General features: G+C 45.2%; 1 protein-coding gene across 3 annotated transcripts in view; it reads left to right on the top strand.

Annotated features, from left to right (window-relative positions):
* The window catches only part of LOC146801783 (E3 ubiquitin-protein ligase TTC3-like), a 1,211,260-nt gene that overhangs the window by 696,963 nt on the left and 497,705 nt on the right, over positions 1–16,592 (top strand). For all 3 annotated transcript variants that reach the window (XM_085621275.1, XM_085621274.1, XM_085621273.1), the window contains exon 33: positions 11,685–12,576. In XM_085621275.1, coding sequence (XP_085477401.1) covers positions 11,685–12,576 — 892 coding nt within the window. The remainder of the gene's footprint in view (positions 1–11,684; positions 12,577–16,592) is intronic.

Below are 16,592 nucleotides of genomic sequence, written 5' to 3'. Positions count from 1 at the left end.
GGAACCGCGAATCCAGCACACTCTGCACCCGCCGAGCCCGGCGTGTGCCTGAGTGAACAAAGACCACGAGGACGTACCCCTGGCGACTGGGACCAAGAATCCAGCACCCAAGGACCCTCCTCGATGCTCCTGACGACGCCTGCAGCCTCAATACCAGGAACCCCTCCAACCGCGACCAGCAGAGGGTAAGATTTCCCGACACCAAAAGACACCCCAGCGCCCTGCGGCCCCATGTGCCCAACTGCTGGGTGCCTACCTAACCTACAGCTTCCCAACTTACCTCTCGCAGTGGTGGTCGCACCTGAAGAATCTCCGTCCCCGAGCTTGCAGCCTTTGTTTGTGTCACAGCTTTCCCATTGAAATCCATTGAGCGCCCGATGGCTCAAAAGTACCCTGCAGCATCTGTTCTATTCTACTTCCCCACTTGCCCTGTGTAAGTGACCATGAGCCCAGCTCCCACAGCCTCATGGCCTGCCTGCTAGCAGCCACCAACCAAAGGCCCCCTGCACGCCATAGGCTAACATTGGGCCTACTCTCTCTGAAAGAGAGTAGGCCCTGTGCCGCTGAGGGTGTAACAACTGTACCTACCTGACCCTCGGAAACCCCCGAGTCTAACCCCAGAACCTTAACTCTGCCAGTCGAGTACCTACCTGAAAGCCGATAACTCACATTTTCTCCATAGGGTAACATTGACTGGTTTTCACTTGGAAATTCTTCTAAGTGTCGAGTTTTGAAACTTTGAAATATTCACTAAACATCACTCGATCAACGAAAACGAAATTACTCACCTGTTACCAGGAGAGGTCCCAGTGCTGGATCTTGGTGCCCAGCACTGACCCTGAAAAGTAATTATAACTGCGATTTTCCGATTACCAAACTTTCCTCCATAGGATAACATTGCCTGGGTTTTACCACAAATTCTTCTTAGTGTCGATTTTTGAAACATACAAATATTCCTTAAAAATCGCCTGTGTAGCAAAAACGATTTCTTTCAACTGGGCTGAATCCAGGATCCAGCCCCGAGTAAGAAAAACCTATGCAAAGTAATGCAAAGTAATTGATATTGCATTTACTTAAAGATTCCCATTGAGCTCAATGTTATAATTGTGTTGCCTATTGCAACAACTGTTACTACTGCATTTAAAAGTCTATTGCTTATTGAAAGTATTCAACTAGAGCATCATATTCTGAGAAAGTATTTTAATACCTACTTGTAGTTCTAAAATAAAACAACTATATATTTTTATATACAAAACCATTGGCCTAGAGTTCAGTTCTTTAGTGTGTGAAACCATTTTGCTGACTGAGTGTGTACAACAAATGCTTTACACTGTCCTCTGATACTGCCTTACTGCTAGACCAAGCTACCACTTTAGAGAGTAAGGTTATATCTAACTTTAACCTCTTCCAAACCTCTGGGGACTGTTGGACTCTGTACACACTGTACCTTACCTTGGTGCAGTATATACAGAGACACTTTCTTTAAGTACTGCAACAGGCAGGGTGGGTGGGGTCATGGAACAGCAGGGTATATCCCTGGTGGTTCAACGCCTGCCTGGCTCTCTGAACGCCAGAGTGGACAAACTCTGCCATCAATGCCAGATCACAAATGGCATCACCATCTGGAGGTAGTGAAAGGTATATTTAGAGATTGGGGAGAACCTTGGTTAGATCGGTTTGCCCCTGCCGAGAACACACAATGTTAGCAGCTCTGCATGCTAGAGTTTCCAAGACCGCTCTCGCTTAGAGACACTTTTCATCCGAGTGGGGCTCAGACCTCCTGTGTGCCATTCTTGTTCTGTTTTTTTTTTATTTTAACATATTTTATTGAATTTTCATCGTACCAGAAGGGCCGAGCCCAGCAAGCAAAGTACAATTGAAAAGCAGAATGACAGGTCCTCAGGTACTGTGGAACACCCACCCCAAATGTCTGCAGAACATCAGACCTCCTGTATGCCATTATTGCCCAGATTTCTCACGAAGATCAGGAATAACTGTCCCAAGTCATTGTTGTAGCTCCGGATTTGGCACAGAGTTTGGTGTCTTGAGCTCCTGCACATGAGCATCGGTCCTCCAATCAGGCTGCCCCTTTGGGAGAACCTCCTGTCGAAGCAGCAGGGCAAGGTGCTGCACGCGAACCTGCGAAAGCTCCGTCTTCATGCTTGGAGATTGAACAGCTACAATTAACAGCTTTTGACCCCACCCGCCCCTTTGAAGTCTGTAATGGGTTTCTGGCAGTCAGGCATCCCTCCACCAAGAGGGTATATGCATGCCTTGGGACACATTTAAGACATGGTGTGCCTACAAAAATGTTGACCCTCATTCTGCACCCATATCCCAAGTTTTGTTGTTTATTCTTTCTCTGCCCAACAGAGCTCTGTCCAGGGTACTGTAGAAGTTTACCTTTCATCCATTTTGTCCTTCTTGCGGTTGCCGGACCAACCTTTTGTTCAAGTCACCGTTTGCGATTTGTTTTCTAAAGAGACTCCAACACTTATTCCCTCCACAACCATTTAATATGCCCCATGTAGCTTCAGTCTTGTCTTGACCTTTCTAATGTGTGCGCTCTTTGAGCCGCTACACAACTGCCCACTCTGTTTACTCGCCATCAAAACAGCTTTTCTGATGGCCAATAAATTAGCCGGGAGGGTCAGCGAACTGCAAGCACCCTCTGTGCACCCTCCCTACACTACATTCTACCCAGACAAACTGGTTCTGAGAACTCATGCCTCCTGTCGCCTGAAAGTGACACCGTGTGGGTCAAAATATCATCCTATCTACCTGTTTTGCCCCGCCTCACCCTTCTACTCCATCTCCTGAACCCAAAAATTGATTGAACTAAAGAGTTCCGGGTAGATGATCAATTTGTTGGCTATTTCAGGGTGCATGGAAACAATTACCCCCTCACGATGGAGAGTCCTCTTCTGCATACACATCTGCTATGTATTAGCCAAGAAGCAACTCCCTGAGGTATTGTGTGCTCTTTCCACTTGAGCCAAGGCTGTGACTACTGCATTAGCTTGAAGAGTCCTTGTCCTGGACATCTAACAGGCAGCTACTTGGGCATCTCTGCACACATTCACTAAGCATTATTGCCAGAACAGTCAAGTTCATTGTGACAGGCACTTTCCGCTTTTGGTACTTCATGACTTTTTGGTCTAATCAGCTTGAACACCCACCTCTGTGGAGGTATTGCTTGGATATCTATTCTAAGGTAAGGAATCTGTGGCTACAAGTCTGTATTAGATGAACAAGTTACTTACCTTTGGAAATGCTCTACTTGGTAGATAGTCGATCTAGCTTCAAATTCCTTATCGATCCCCCCCACTCTGCGAACAGAATTCTGCATAGGGTCATCCTTGTGAGATCTTGTCCTGCACACAGTACGTTAGCATCCTTCGTGGCTCTGTGCTTCAGGCGTGGAAAGATCACAAAAGGAAACTATTGTCAGTGCGCCGGGGTTGCACCTATACAGGCATCGTGCTCATTACTTTGAGCGCTGCTGAGGTGGAGCTGAAAGAAGCCTCCTACTGCCGCGCAGGGGTACTGCTCAAGAATATCTGGGTCCAGTCTGTCTCCTGGGAATGACCCTAAGTTAAGGAATCTGCGGTTAGATAGTCTCTGCCAGATAACGGGGTACTTTAGGTAGTAATGTGTTCAATTGTAATAAAAAATGGTCAAACTAAATTAATAAACCTTGACTCTAATTACTTTTCAATAATTTGGGGCCCATTACAATGGCGGACGAACAAAGTCCGCCCGCCATCGTAATGGTAAACGGGACCGCCCGCCAGAGGTACGGCGGTCCCACTGTGCCCATTAGGATGCGACCGCCACCCTGGCGGTCACAGCACATCCCGCATATTTAACATTGTTGCGGACAGTGCAGTAAGCAGCACCCACCACAATGTTAAATATGCATGTTGTGCATTGGCATGCACAACGTGACAGGCACTGCGCGGTGCCTGCCACCTTGTGTATGCCAATGAAGGGGGGTCCCATAGGTACCCCCAAAGTGCAGGCCCCCACCCCCCAGGGGCCGGTAACGGGCCCCCAAAGCAATCTCCGCCAGCCTTTCCATGACACCCTAATTATTTTTCAATGATTTTCTGCACAAGAATTTCCATGAAGTTTACTTACTGCATAATAAATTGAGTGATTTGAAAGATACCTGGGCGGAAAGAAATTAATGTTCGAGGCATATGAGCTGCAGATCTTATTCGTAGCATAGATCGCCATCTGTTGTTGGGCCCGGATGTTTGCACTTGTTTTTGTCTTGGAAAAGTCTTTGGAAGTCACGAGATAGGTGACTCCTCCTCAACTAGCGCAAAGCATATGGAGATGGGCTATTCCTCAGAACATTTTTCTCCTAGCCCAACATGTCCCGGGAGTCCAGAACAACATAACCGATCTGTTAAGTCGTCAGACACAACAGATTCACAAGTGGGAACTTCATCGGCAAGTTCTTCAACCATTTTTCCACATGTGGGGACAACCAGAGGTAGATCTCTTCACCACACACGAAAACGCCGAATGCCCAAGCTTCGCCGCCAGGTATCCACACCCATTGTCCAAAGGAAATGCGATATGGATGAATTGGTCAGGCAGATTTGTGTACGCTTTTCCGCCTCTCCCGCTCATTCCACTGGTGGTGCGCAAACTACAGCAACACTCACCGACTCTCATCCTAGTTGCTCCAACATGGGCCAGACAACCATGGTACACCACATTACTGGAACTATCCATAACGCACCAAAAACTACACCTCCCCCCACACCTCTTAACCCAGAGCCGTGGAGAGATCAGGCACCCAGACCCAGCACAGTTCAACCTAGCTATCTGGCTCCTTAGGTCTTAGACTTCGGTTACCTTAACTTCCCCCTGACTGTATGAACATTATCAAAGAAGCTAGACGTCCCACCACTAGAGCCTGCTATGCAGCTAAGTGGAACCGATTTGCGATAAATTGTCACATTAACACCATCAATCCTCTAGATGTGTCTATTCAACACATCATAGGGTACCTACTGCATCTCCAAAGGTGAAACTTAGGATACACATACCAATCCAAAATTCCTCCCTAAGGTTATTTCACCCTTCCACCTCAACCAGTCTGTGGAGTTGCCAGTATTCTTCTCGCAACCACAAACAGTCGCAGAAAGCTCTTCACACTCTAGGTGTAAAAAGAGCACTGCTTTCTTACTTTGAAAGAACAAAACCTTTTCGCAAGACAAAACAACTTTTCATTTCCTTCTCACCACCACATAAAGGCAACCCCATATCTAAATCTGGGATAGCAAGGTAGATTGTCAAATGCATACAGATTTGCCATCACAAAGCAAAACGTACATCAGTTCCCCCTAAAGCCCACTCCACCCGAAAGATAGTGGCTTCAATGGCATTTTTAGGAAACATTCCCTTAGATGACATCTGCAAAGCAGCTACATGGTCTACACCGCACACATTTACACATCACTATTGTGTCGATGTGTAAACAAAACAGCAAGCTAGTGTGGGCCAGGTTGTACTCAAAACATTATTTCAAACTACTGCAACAGATATTGGTGGTCGCCGCTAGGAAGGGGTACTGCTGTACAATCTATGCATAGTGTGTGATCTGCAGCTCACATGCCTCAAACGGAAAATGCTACTTACCAGTATGCATCTGTTCTTGGCATGTAGATCCACACACTCCCACCCACCTCCCCGGCAACCTTTATCTGTTCCAGTACTATCTTATTTAGATAAAGCATACATGGGCACCTTATCTGTTTCTCACAAAACTCCATCATTTCCCTACTGGCGAAAAACAATCTGAAGATGGAGCCGATGCCCATGCGCGCTATCATCCAAAGGAGGAGTCACCTATCTTGTGACTTCCAAAGACTTTTCCAAGACAAAAACAAGTGCAAACTGCAGATGGCGATCTATGCATAGTGTGTGGATCTGCAGCTCTACCTGCCTAGAACAGATACATTTAACAAGTAGCATTTTCCTTTTGGCCCAATGTTCAGAGCTGACTGACAAATTGTCAGATTGAATATGATGTTCAGAATCGGAAATAGGAGGTGGGTGCCCATTTCATGCTACCTCCTATTTGCTGTAGGGAAAGGATGACAAAAGTCATTTTATGAGTAAAATATCATTTTCTGATTCGGAAAAGGGCTTTTTGTACATAAAGAAAAGCTTTTTTTGTGGTTGTAAGCCCTGTGATTTTGTGAATTGCAGGGTTGGTTTTTGCACTTGAGGCCCTTCGTTCCAAATGAATGAGAGTATGGGAGAGGAGGGAAGAGCTGAATCATCAGAATTGAATATAGACCAGGAGTGATACACAGGAATGAATGGAATAATAAGTCGCAGTGGGTGTCTTAAAGTAAGCTTAGTATATATTTGATCCTAACCATAGAGGATTTTATGTTGAGTTGAGCACAAGTTTGGCCTACAATTTCAGGTGCATTAGCCATTCTAAGAGACACAGAATTGTTCCATCAAATCAGTATTTGGAAGTAAAGCACATTTTATTCAGACCAGTGTTCCTATTTGAACTGTGATGTAAAAATGTTACCTTAGCTTATAGCAAAAGCTTTGTCAAACAACCGTCATCAGTCATTTTAAGTAAATAGTATGGATTTGTAGCATAGTGAGTCATAACACTTGGGCTTTACTGACTTCGCCTACATACCAAAATGATGTGCAATCAGTAGCACCTAAAATGTACTAGGCAATATCTGAGATACTTCACAGTTAAGGATTTCAGATATGCAGGATGTTGGAATAGACAAGTCCCCTGCATGGTGATGGATGTGCTCCCCTGCCCTGAGTGTTCCAGTTGTAAGGATATCGGGACCACTGGTAATGATTTTTGGTCATCGGTGAACATGGATCATGTTTGTGCTCCATGACCTAGAGCTGTGTCATGCTAATGCAGTCTTGTTAGACTGTGAGGGAGGCCCTAAGCGCTACCCTTTTGATGGTTGATGGCTATTGCTTTTTCCAGGAATTAAGTGACACAAGCACAGTGGTGGCAGCATACTTGTTTTGTGTTTCACATTGATCAGTAGTGTGAACAGCCTTTTTACCTGTATCACAGTCCTAGTGGCCAACTCATGTAAAGTTCCGTGGCTGTGTACTTAACTCACCCTTGGCCTGCATGGATTGTGTGTAGCGTCAGACAGTATGTGATACTTGTGTGTGCATGCTGGTATGTGTGTGTGCGACTGTGTATGGTACATAATATGGAGACCCGTGTGGTTCCATTGGAAACAGGAGGTCTGTAGAGGCTAGGAGAGGTGAAGACTGAATACCCCATACAGGACATATGCATTACTGTCATTCCTTAGTGCTGGGGTGGAAGCCCACACTGAATGAAGGGGAGCAGAGTGTTCTCTGTCCACATCAAAGGAATCTTTGATTCCAGGAAGAATTAATCGCCGACAGGCCTGAGCTCATTGTCGGGGAGATGGTGGGACTGATGAGGTTAGCACTGTGGACCAGGTAATCTTGATCGAGAAGATGTTTTAGGCCTTTGAACCTTTGAGGCATATTTCAGTGGAGACAGTTTTGGAGACTAGCATGAATTCAGTGTAGTATTACCCAAAGAGCTGGAACTTTCAAAGCCAATTCTACACTTTGATGCGCATCACTAATGCCGACAGCATTGTAGGGTCACCTTCAAAGATCTGCTATTGACATATTGGTTAGTGTGGAGGAAGGGGAGGCACAGCTTCAATCAGCACTATGGCGCTAGCCTCGAGAGACATTTTGTGTGACTTGTTTAGTGTGCTGTGTTTGTGTATAATAAATTCTAGAAGTATATAGCTGCACAAAGATATTATTGGAGTCACTCTGAGTATTTTGAGTTATGAGCTTAAGCATAATTTAATGCTAATTCTGCCTGAGGTGCCTTGGCCTGCTTGACCCAGGCTGTCGTTGAGTCAGGTGCTGAAGGGGTAGTACCTGACCCAGATAGTCCCCCCATGGTAAGTCGGATCCCGGGACAAAAGGAGTAAAAGGCCACAATCCCCTCTGTTGTGAACAGTAACCCCTGCTTGTCCCATGGCCCTCTGAAAGGGGTTCCAACACAGGGCATACCTAAAATGCAAGGACTCGTACAAAACAACTTTTCCTTTTTATTTCTTAAGCTCAACTGCACTCAGTGTATCCTGGTAAAGAGAGAAATAGTGATAAAGGTAGGCCCTTGACTAGGATGTGGTAGCTTAGTTTCAGTAAAACAGGGTTTTTAAGCTCTGATTAAAAAGCAGGTGGTTGCTCGGCTACTAAGTTTCCAGTGGGCGTTAGTTATATTTCTTTGCAACAATATCGGAGAAAACTCACCTTTCTTTCACCACCATAGCATCAGACTTTGATTTGTTGTATCAGGCAAGGTCAATGATGACCATGATCTGATTTTCGGGTACAGGTTTAGTATATTTAGGTACATCCATCTTATGACTACTGCAGTACATTTTATAAAAAATCGTAGATTTTTCTCACCAAGTCTCCATCCGTGTCTAAGTTGAAACCAATAACAAATGCTTGTATAAAGTCAACAAATAGCTTCACTGATATTTAAAGCTACCAGAGTGGAAGGCATGGATGCCTGTGACACTTCAAATGTATGGTTCTTTGGGCTTGATTCAAAGGATGGCATTACTGTACCCGCAGATCTACTTGCATCTTTGGAAGACTTTAGTGATGCGTAGGAAACGTGAAAAGAAAAATAGGACTATGGAAAGCGGTGAAAACCTTTTTCTTTCTTATGTCTTCTGAAAGTAATTCCATTGTTTAGAAGCACATAGTCTGGTTGTGAGCAAATGGGTATATTATATGGTATGGCAGTGTGAACTCATCATGTAATACACTTGCCAACTCCTTTAGGACCCTTGTGTTTCATTTGTCAAACCTTCAGCTCAACCCAGGCTATCTATGGCTCTGAACAGCGAGGCATATTCTGAGGAACAAGTGTAAAACATTTAAACGGCACCAAAACAAATGAAGAGGAAATGCACAAGAAACCAAAGAAATCAGACACCAGTTTATAAAAATAAACTGTATTTTTGACACACAAGGAAAAATATCCATCAGACGTTTCTGGAGATATAGAATTTACTAGGTATAGTAAAGCAAAGCGTTTTGCTCATCTGTAAACAAGCCCTGACAAATTGAACAAATTTGATACTTTGAAACTTTTTCACCGAAAAGTTGGGTTAGTTGTATAACTGTCACTTACAGTCACTTTAGGCAAACAAATCCAGTAGGGAGCCAGTCAAGAGGACCAGCAAGGCCCTCAGAATAAGTTACCTTTACAGGTGAGGCAGTCGTCGGGCATTTCGAGGCACTATATCCCCTTTGCAATGGATACTATAGAAGTGGTCCTAATGCAAGGGATAACAGATTGACGATACTCAAGTATGCTGTGAATGCATTGCTATCGACGAGGTTTGCCTCTGGCTACTTCTAGATCAATGAAGGGGGTTAGATGGTCGGGGTCAACGGGTTGACATCCCTCAAACTCTTCCCGGTGCTGGGATATATAAGTCCAATTGCCACTGGCTAGCAGTTCCCCTATATTGTGACTGCAGTCAAATCCTTTACTGGACGATAACTCGGCTTCTGGACCACAAAGCTACACTCCAATCACTGTCCCGGGTTCAGCAAATCCTGATGCAACTTGGAACATCGGGTCCCAGTCTATGGTGCTACATAGTGGTGGTTGGCTGCAGCTTGAAGATTCTGGGCTACCAACTTGCCCCGGCAGGCTTCTCAGTTGTTGTGTCCCTGTGCTGTGAACAGAAGGTCAGCTAACCCTTTGAAATTCTTGGCTTTGGCTGGGCTCTGGAGATGGCTTCTTGAGCAGGATACAGAGGGTACAGTCCCTCTCCTTTGCTAGCCATAAGATTCAGCAGGTACAGTTCACGTGGAGGCACCCTCTCTTTTCCAGTTCCATTGTGCATCAGGGCAGTCGTTTATTCCCCCCCGGAATTTTATATAGCGCTAACTTAACCCAAAGGTATCGGGTATCAGTTTGCTTTACATGAGCACCAGTTGCTTACACAAGGACACATACATTTTTGTTAGGCATGGGAGATTAAGTGATTGCCCAGAATCACAGGATGTTGAGCGTCATTGCGTAGACTCAAGCCCGGCTCCCCAGATTTGAGATCGACCGCCCTAGATGTTAGGCTACATCCTCCCCTCTCTTTGGTCCTTTCTCCAGTCCATACAAGATCTAGGTGCCAGAGGTTCCCTAAGAAAAGTCCCTTCCGGGTAGGATGCTGTAGATAGCCAATAGGCTACCAGGTTTCCTCCCTCCTGATGACCACTTCCTGGGAATGCACCACTCAGCCCACTCCCAAGATGGCAGAACCCCTCTCTCAGCGATGAGTGCTCCTTAGCTCAACCCAGAGGTGTGGCTACCAAGGGTGCTACATGCTCCTGAAAAAACTGGTTTGACAACATGTTTCCCCTCTCCTTCCCGGATGCCAGCTATTCTGCCTAAACAGTGGGGCTGCCCCTCTCCCAAGTGTTTCCCATTTGCTCTTCAAGGCACCTTCAGCTTTAAAGCTTGCTTTTCGGGCCAACACCCGTGTGGCTTCTGGCAGGAGGGAGGCAACGCCTGCCTCCAGTGCAGGCCCTTATTTGTCTCTTTTCCTGGGAAGACCAAATTGGCATTAATGTAATGAGTTGTTTGATATCTTGGAGTATTAACTTTGGTAGCATCATTCAGGAGTTAGCACTGCTGAGGGGTCAGCGTATAATCCTGCACTCACCAACGGGGTGACAACGTCTTTCTTCAGTAAAAACAGCAGTTTTGTTTTTTTACTATCAGAACACATGAAAACATGTTCGGTCCATGAAATATCGTACACACTGCCTTAGGACTCAGTAGGCCTGCTATCGAAGGGACTTGCACGTGTCAGGGTAACATTTGACTTTAGCATGGTTATAAATGGCAAAGTCTGATTATCAGTTAAAAACTGGTTTTCCAGTCTGCAATTGCAGACTGTGAGATTTGTTTTACCTTTGTTACACACAGTGCCACAAACGAATGCTCCAGTCCCTGGTGTGACTCGTTAACTTACAGGCCCTGTGTACCATATACTAGGGACATACAGGTACGCTACCCTGTGCCTGTTGGGTATAGCCAATTTAACATACACGTTTTGGGGTCAGGGCCCTGGCACGAAGGTTTAGTGCTATCTGAGTTGAAAAACCAGCAGACAAATCTGGGAGTGACCATACAAAAAGAGGCATTTCCTTACACTGGTTATGAGAATTTAAATTCTGTGACTGTTAGAATATACTTTAATTGTTTGTGACATACTTTCAGTTGTTCTGGGTTGCATGTTTATTAAGATTTAATTATAGTTGCATGCACAAAATGTTTAATGTCTATTGATAAGATTCCCTGAGTACCCACACCATTAACTTTCGCTGTGGTCTGAACATACATGCTTAATCCTTAAATTGAGGTTTCCTATTTATACTACTGTCCTGTTGCTGCACAAATCACTCTTTCTGCAGTTATTTTAATGGTTTTTTCTTATTTTGTCTGTCTTTAATGTATCTTCATTTCTCATGGAAAGTCTGGATATAAAATGAAAAGTCTAACCAACCTATTATATCCAAGTATTTAGAAAATAGACAAAGAGCTTATTTCTAATTATTTGTTTTTTCTTCACCAGATATTTCTTTCAAATCTTAGATAAACATGGACCTCTGGAACTGGACAGCGCAGAATTTATGGGGGAGTATGAATTTTTCCCTCTGGAGGCTAAGAAGATAGTGGAGGAAGCGGGTGGATTAAAGCCTTTCTTGCTGGAGTCATTCCATTTTTTAATGATTGACGACAACCTAATTGGATTGATGAAGCATAGCTTTTTGTCAGAGACATCTGCAGCTAGACTACCTGAGAGTTTGGGATTAAAAGAGAACAATAGTGAAACCTCATCAAATCCTATGTCTCTGAACAGTGCACAAAATGCTTCAGTCCTAAGCCATTGGACTTTAAACCCAGGGGCAAAAGAATTCAAGCCTATGTCTGAAGCTGTCCATAACTCCACCATTCCGCTAATTTCCAATAGTTTGATGCAAGATTCTTTCACTGGTGACAGCATTAGCTCTGTAAACATATCGGAAATTTCAATTCCCACTATGCAATCTCAACCTGCGCCCTTCTTTTTTAGCGTAGAAAAATCTGCGCTTTGTTTTGCCCGTCCTGTTGCTTTGCCAGCCATGTCTACTGAGCCTTACTTTCAGACAAACACTTTCATAGCACCAATACCAGATATCATTGACGTTCAGTCATTCTCTGTTGAAGAATCTGAGACTGTTATCCATGAATATGGAACAGAAGTAGTATTTGATAGAGACTGTGCCTCTACAGTTATCGCACCGGATCTAATAGAAATATATGATGATGCTTATCATCCACCAAATCCTCATTTCAGCTCAGATGGAGACAATTTATTCTTATATGCAGACAGTAGTTTACCAGTTGATTCTGGTGGTAATTCGCTTAATGATGGAAGGCAATCTGGAAAAGATCTTTCTCTTAAAAGGATGGTGGCTGTGCAGGTAAGAGCGAGACTTAATTATTGAATCTTGTTTAATGTGTATTAATTGCATTTAGCTGTTAACAGTTCTTTTTGTTTGAATACGTCTCTAAAGTACATGCAAGGTTAAACACTGCACTGTATCGTATGCCCACAGACTGCAATATATTGTTCTGATGAATACAACAGATTCCTCACCCTATAATATCCCTGAGGTGCCAAACTGGATCTGGAGATTTTTCATAGCAGTGCTCCTGTACATCGCTAGGTGGTGTCCTGTGTCTCCATTGATGAATTTGTGTGTCATCGAACACAAAAAGAAGTTGCAGCCCTCATGCAGGTCCTGCTCCCACTCGCTGCTGGAAGCCCTGTGGCAAATCCAAGTTCAAATGCAAGTATAAAAAATTGAAGCGGAACTCGACCCTTTACTCTGAATCCAAAGAGATGTTGCAAGGGTGTCAAATGTCAGTTGCATTTGATAAAGTTCACTGGCCTTGGAGCCGATCCCTCAGTTTGATTCTCATGCTCCCTTTGTGTCCTAGGCCATTGTTAACCTCACAGTAGATCAACACCTTCAGAGATGCCATGCTGGAAATGTTCAGTGTGCTACTAGCTTCGACTGGTGCAGCTACAGGCCACATAGAACCTCAAGGGCCGATGATTGGGTTGCTACTGGCCAGTCCTTTCCAGCGCAGTCTGTCCACTTGGGACTGGTATCAACTCTGGTACAGACTTGTTCTCCATATCCGCGATCAACGCCGGTTCCAAACACCTCGACTGCCATTTTCCAAGTATGATCCGGTACTGAGCTTGACCAATGTCAACTTGTAAGATTACAAAGGCATGATTCGTTATCATGCATTGTCACTAGCCCTGCACTTTTACTGCGTAGCAGCTGCTATCAACAGAGGCTCCGATTTCTTTTTTGGCTCTGACCCTCATCCTGTGCCAGAGTGGGGTGCACCACAGGATCTTAATGATGTTTGTAAAGGAGATAGTCTTGCTACCCCCGTCATTACACAGATGATGCCTTATAACTTGACTTGCGGAATGCAAGTAGGCTTGATATTTCTCATGAGGCAGAGCTTGCCTCACCTCATGTTCCTCCAGCGGAAGAAAATGACTAATTTGTTATTGTGGTTCGAAGAGCAGCTGAAGTACCAGGATTATAGCTGCCCTCCATTGAGACAAAACACATTTTTTGATGGAAATTCTACAGCCTGGGCCAGCAGGCCCACCTATATTCTGATGAATACCTAGTCGAAATCATGTGTTTGCCCACCTGTGCTGGCAGGTGACCAGAGTTTCTCAGCATGCACCCTCCCCATAGAGCCTTTTTGTTCAGGCCATTCAAAAATAATAGATACCTATGATAAATGTATGTGTTCTTCTGCTGGTCTGGCACTGCGATCTGTAACAGTCTGTCTGTTGAGCTGGCCACAAACCCAGCAATATCTTACCAGCAGTCCTAGAGGACTTTGGGGCCTTTTTGGCCCAATAATACATGATGAACAGGATGCAGTCAAGTAGGTTTTCCAAGCAGGTCTGGTGACCTTTGTTTTGTTATGTAATGCAGATTTGTAGAGTGCATTATCACCCTTAAGGGTATATTTGCACTTGGCAGGTGTGAGTCTTGTCAAACCTATGGCCTAGTTGGACTTCTCTAAAAGCCAGGTCTTCAGCTTCTTGCAAAATTCAAGAACAGAGGAGAAGGTTCTTATGTGTAGTGTCTGGTGGTGCCATACTTTAGTAGCAATGTAGGTCAAGGCTCGACCGCCGGATTTGGTTTTCTGTATGAGAGGAGACAAGTGCAAGTAGGAGTTCGGCCAAGCTGAGGTGTCTGGAAGGTTTGTGACAGAAGATGCAATGCTGAGATATGCTGGGCCAGTGTTATGTAGTGCCTTGAAAATGTGGGTGAGGAGTTTGAATTGTGCTTGTTTATGTATGGTGAGTCAGTGTTCCTTCAGGTGTGGTGTAATATGAGTGCAGCGTGGAAGGTTGTGTGTGAATCTGGCTGCTGTGTTCTGAATGGGGGTGCTCTTTTAGTCCAGCTTTCTTGTGGCAAGGGTGTGTGCTAGTTGAGAGCCCTTTGAAAATCTTCCTCAGCATCTTTAGGGTATGGAAGCATGAGGTGGTGATTCACTTGCCATTCATGATGATGATCCCTAAGTTCTTCGCATACGTGGTTGGGTGTGTGTCGGTCTTAGCTCTGTTGGCCACTATGTGGCATCCATGGTGAAGTATTCTTCCTAAAGGTCATGATTTCGTTCTAGTTGTTGTTCAGCTTCAGACAGTGGGTCTTTATCCAGCAGCGATTTCAGTCGTTGAACTTGATTTGGTACTTGGTGTCTTGTGTGTGATGGTCCGATTGAGCTATTTGACATAAAAGAGGATGTTAATGTTGTGAGAGCGAATGATGCTGGCTAGAGTGATCATGTATGCTTTGAAGAGAGTCTGGCTCAGGGAGGATCCTTGCGGAACTCTGCAGATGAGGTCCTCCAAGGTGTGTGGTACCAGGCTAACTGTCTGGGTCTTTCTAGTCAGAAAAGAGCAGAGCCATTGGAGTACGTGTCTTTGGATTCTGATGTTGAGTAGGTGTTGGATAAGGATGGGGTGGGAGGCTGTCTCAAATGCTACAGAGAGGTCCAGGAGGATGAGGGCCGCCATGTCTCCTCCATCCAGGGTCATGCATATGTCATCTGTGATGCCAATCAAGGCAGTTTCTGTGCTGTGGTTGGGTCTGAAATCAGACAGAGTGGTTTGAGTAGTTGGTGATCGTTGAGATATTTGATGAGGTGTCTATTTTTGTTCGACCTTGGTAGGGAATAGTAACAGGGATATCGGTCTGTAGTTGGCAAGAGTTGAAAGGTCCGCAGGGGGTTTCTTCAGCAATGGGAGGACACCCCCATGTGTGTTTCCCAGCATCTGGTATGGTTGTGGAAGCAGTGGAGACTTTCAAAATAGGTGTGAGCATGGTGCATAGTTTGCCTTGACAGGGCAGCTGGTACCAGTGTTGTCCTTTGTTAATATACCTGGATGAGGTCCACTGTGTTCTCAGCTGATGTACAAGCTTTGTAATGGACATGTCCTTCGATGGGTCTTGCCCCTTCGGAGAGAAGGGAGGCTCCACATTGGAACGCTTTAAAGAAAGCACAGGAACAGTGTGTTCCTTGGGGCTGTTTATCCCTGACAAACAATTTCAGCACCCGTTCGGGATACATGAGTGCTACTCCGGGGAGCTGATGTTTAGACTGAGACAGCCTTCCCAATCAGTGATGCAGTAGATAGACCAGTCCTTTTGGGCCATGGATCTAGTAGACAATGTATCGACCGACAAGAGCACCAGTCTACCATCTCCTCCTCTCCTGCTACAACAGCCAACATGCCTGCATCTGAAAGAAACACGTTAGTTAGATTCACCTTAGAATATCCCCAGGCGTCAGGCTGGCTCCGGAAAGATTTTTCGTCAGCAATACCCTTGCGCTTCGCTAGGCGTCTTCTGCGGCTCTGCGTCCGTCGTCGTGTGCCGGTATGACGTCGTCGGAGTACTTAGACGCCGCCCTCGCGCGCTGACGTCAGTTCTTCTTTTTTCCGCGCCAGACAGCACCGATCCGGGAAGAGCATACCCTTTTAGTCATTTTTTGACTAAACCGTTTGACTCTTTTGGTCTATTCTGTCGACTCGACTCTGGTGCCGGTAGGATGCCTGGTTTTAAACCCTGTGACTCCTGTAACCGACTGATGTCGGTAACGGACCACCACTGCCGGTGCCTCTACTGCCTTGGGGCCGACCACGATTCCGAGTCGTGCCTCGACTGCAAAGGCTAGGCCGGAGCGGTCTTTCCAACAACTAACACTTGTGCCCAAATTTCTCCTCTCTCGTAAGGGCGGCTGCTCTTTTCAGGTGATCGCAGCAAGATTATGGAATAGCCTCCCTCTTATGCTGCGGCAAGAACGCGACCTTCTCAACTTTCGAAAAGGCGTGAAGACCTGGCTTTTTCAAAAATAGTGTGGCAGTTACTTTGGTTCGTTCTCTGTG

This window comes from Triturus cristatus, chromosome 8, assembly GCF_964204655.1.
Source record: "Triturus cristatus chromosome 8, aTriCri1.1, whole genome shotgun sequence".
NCBI classification, from domain to species: Eukaryota; Metazoa; Chordata; class Amphibia; order Caudata; family Salamandridae; genus Triturus; species Triturus cristatus.
The sequence above is the reverse complement of the archived record's forward strand: the minus strand, read 5'-3'. Positions and strand labels throughout refer to the sequence as shown.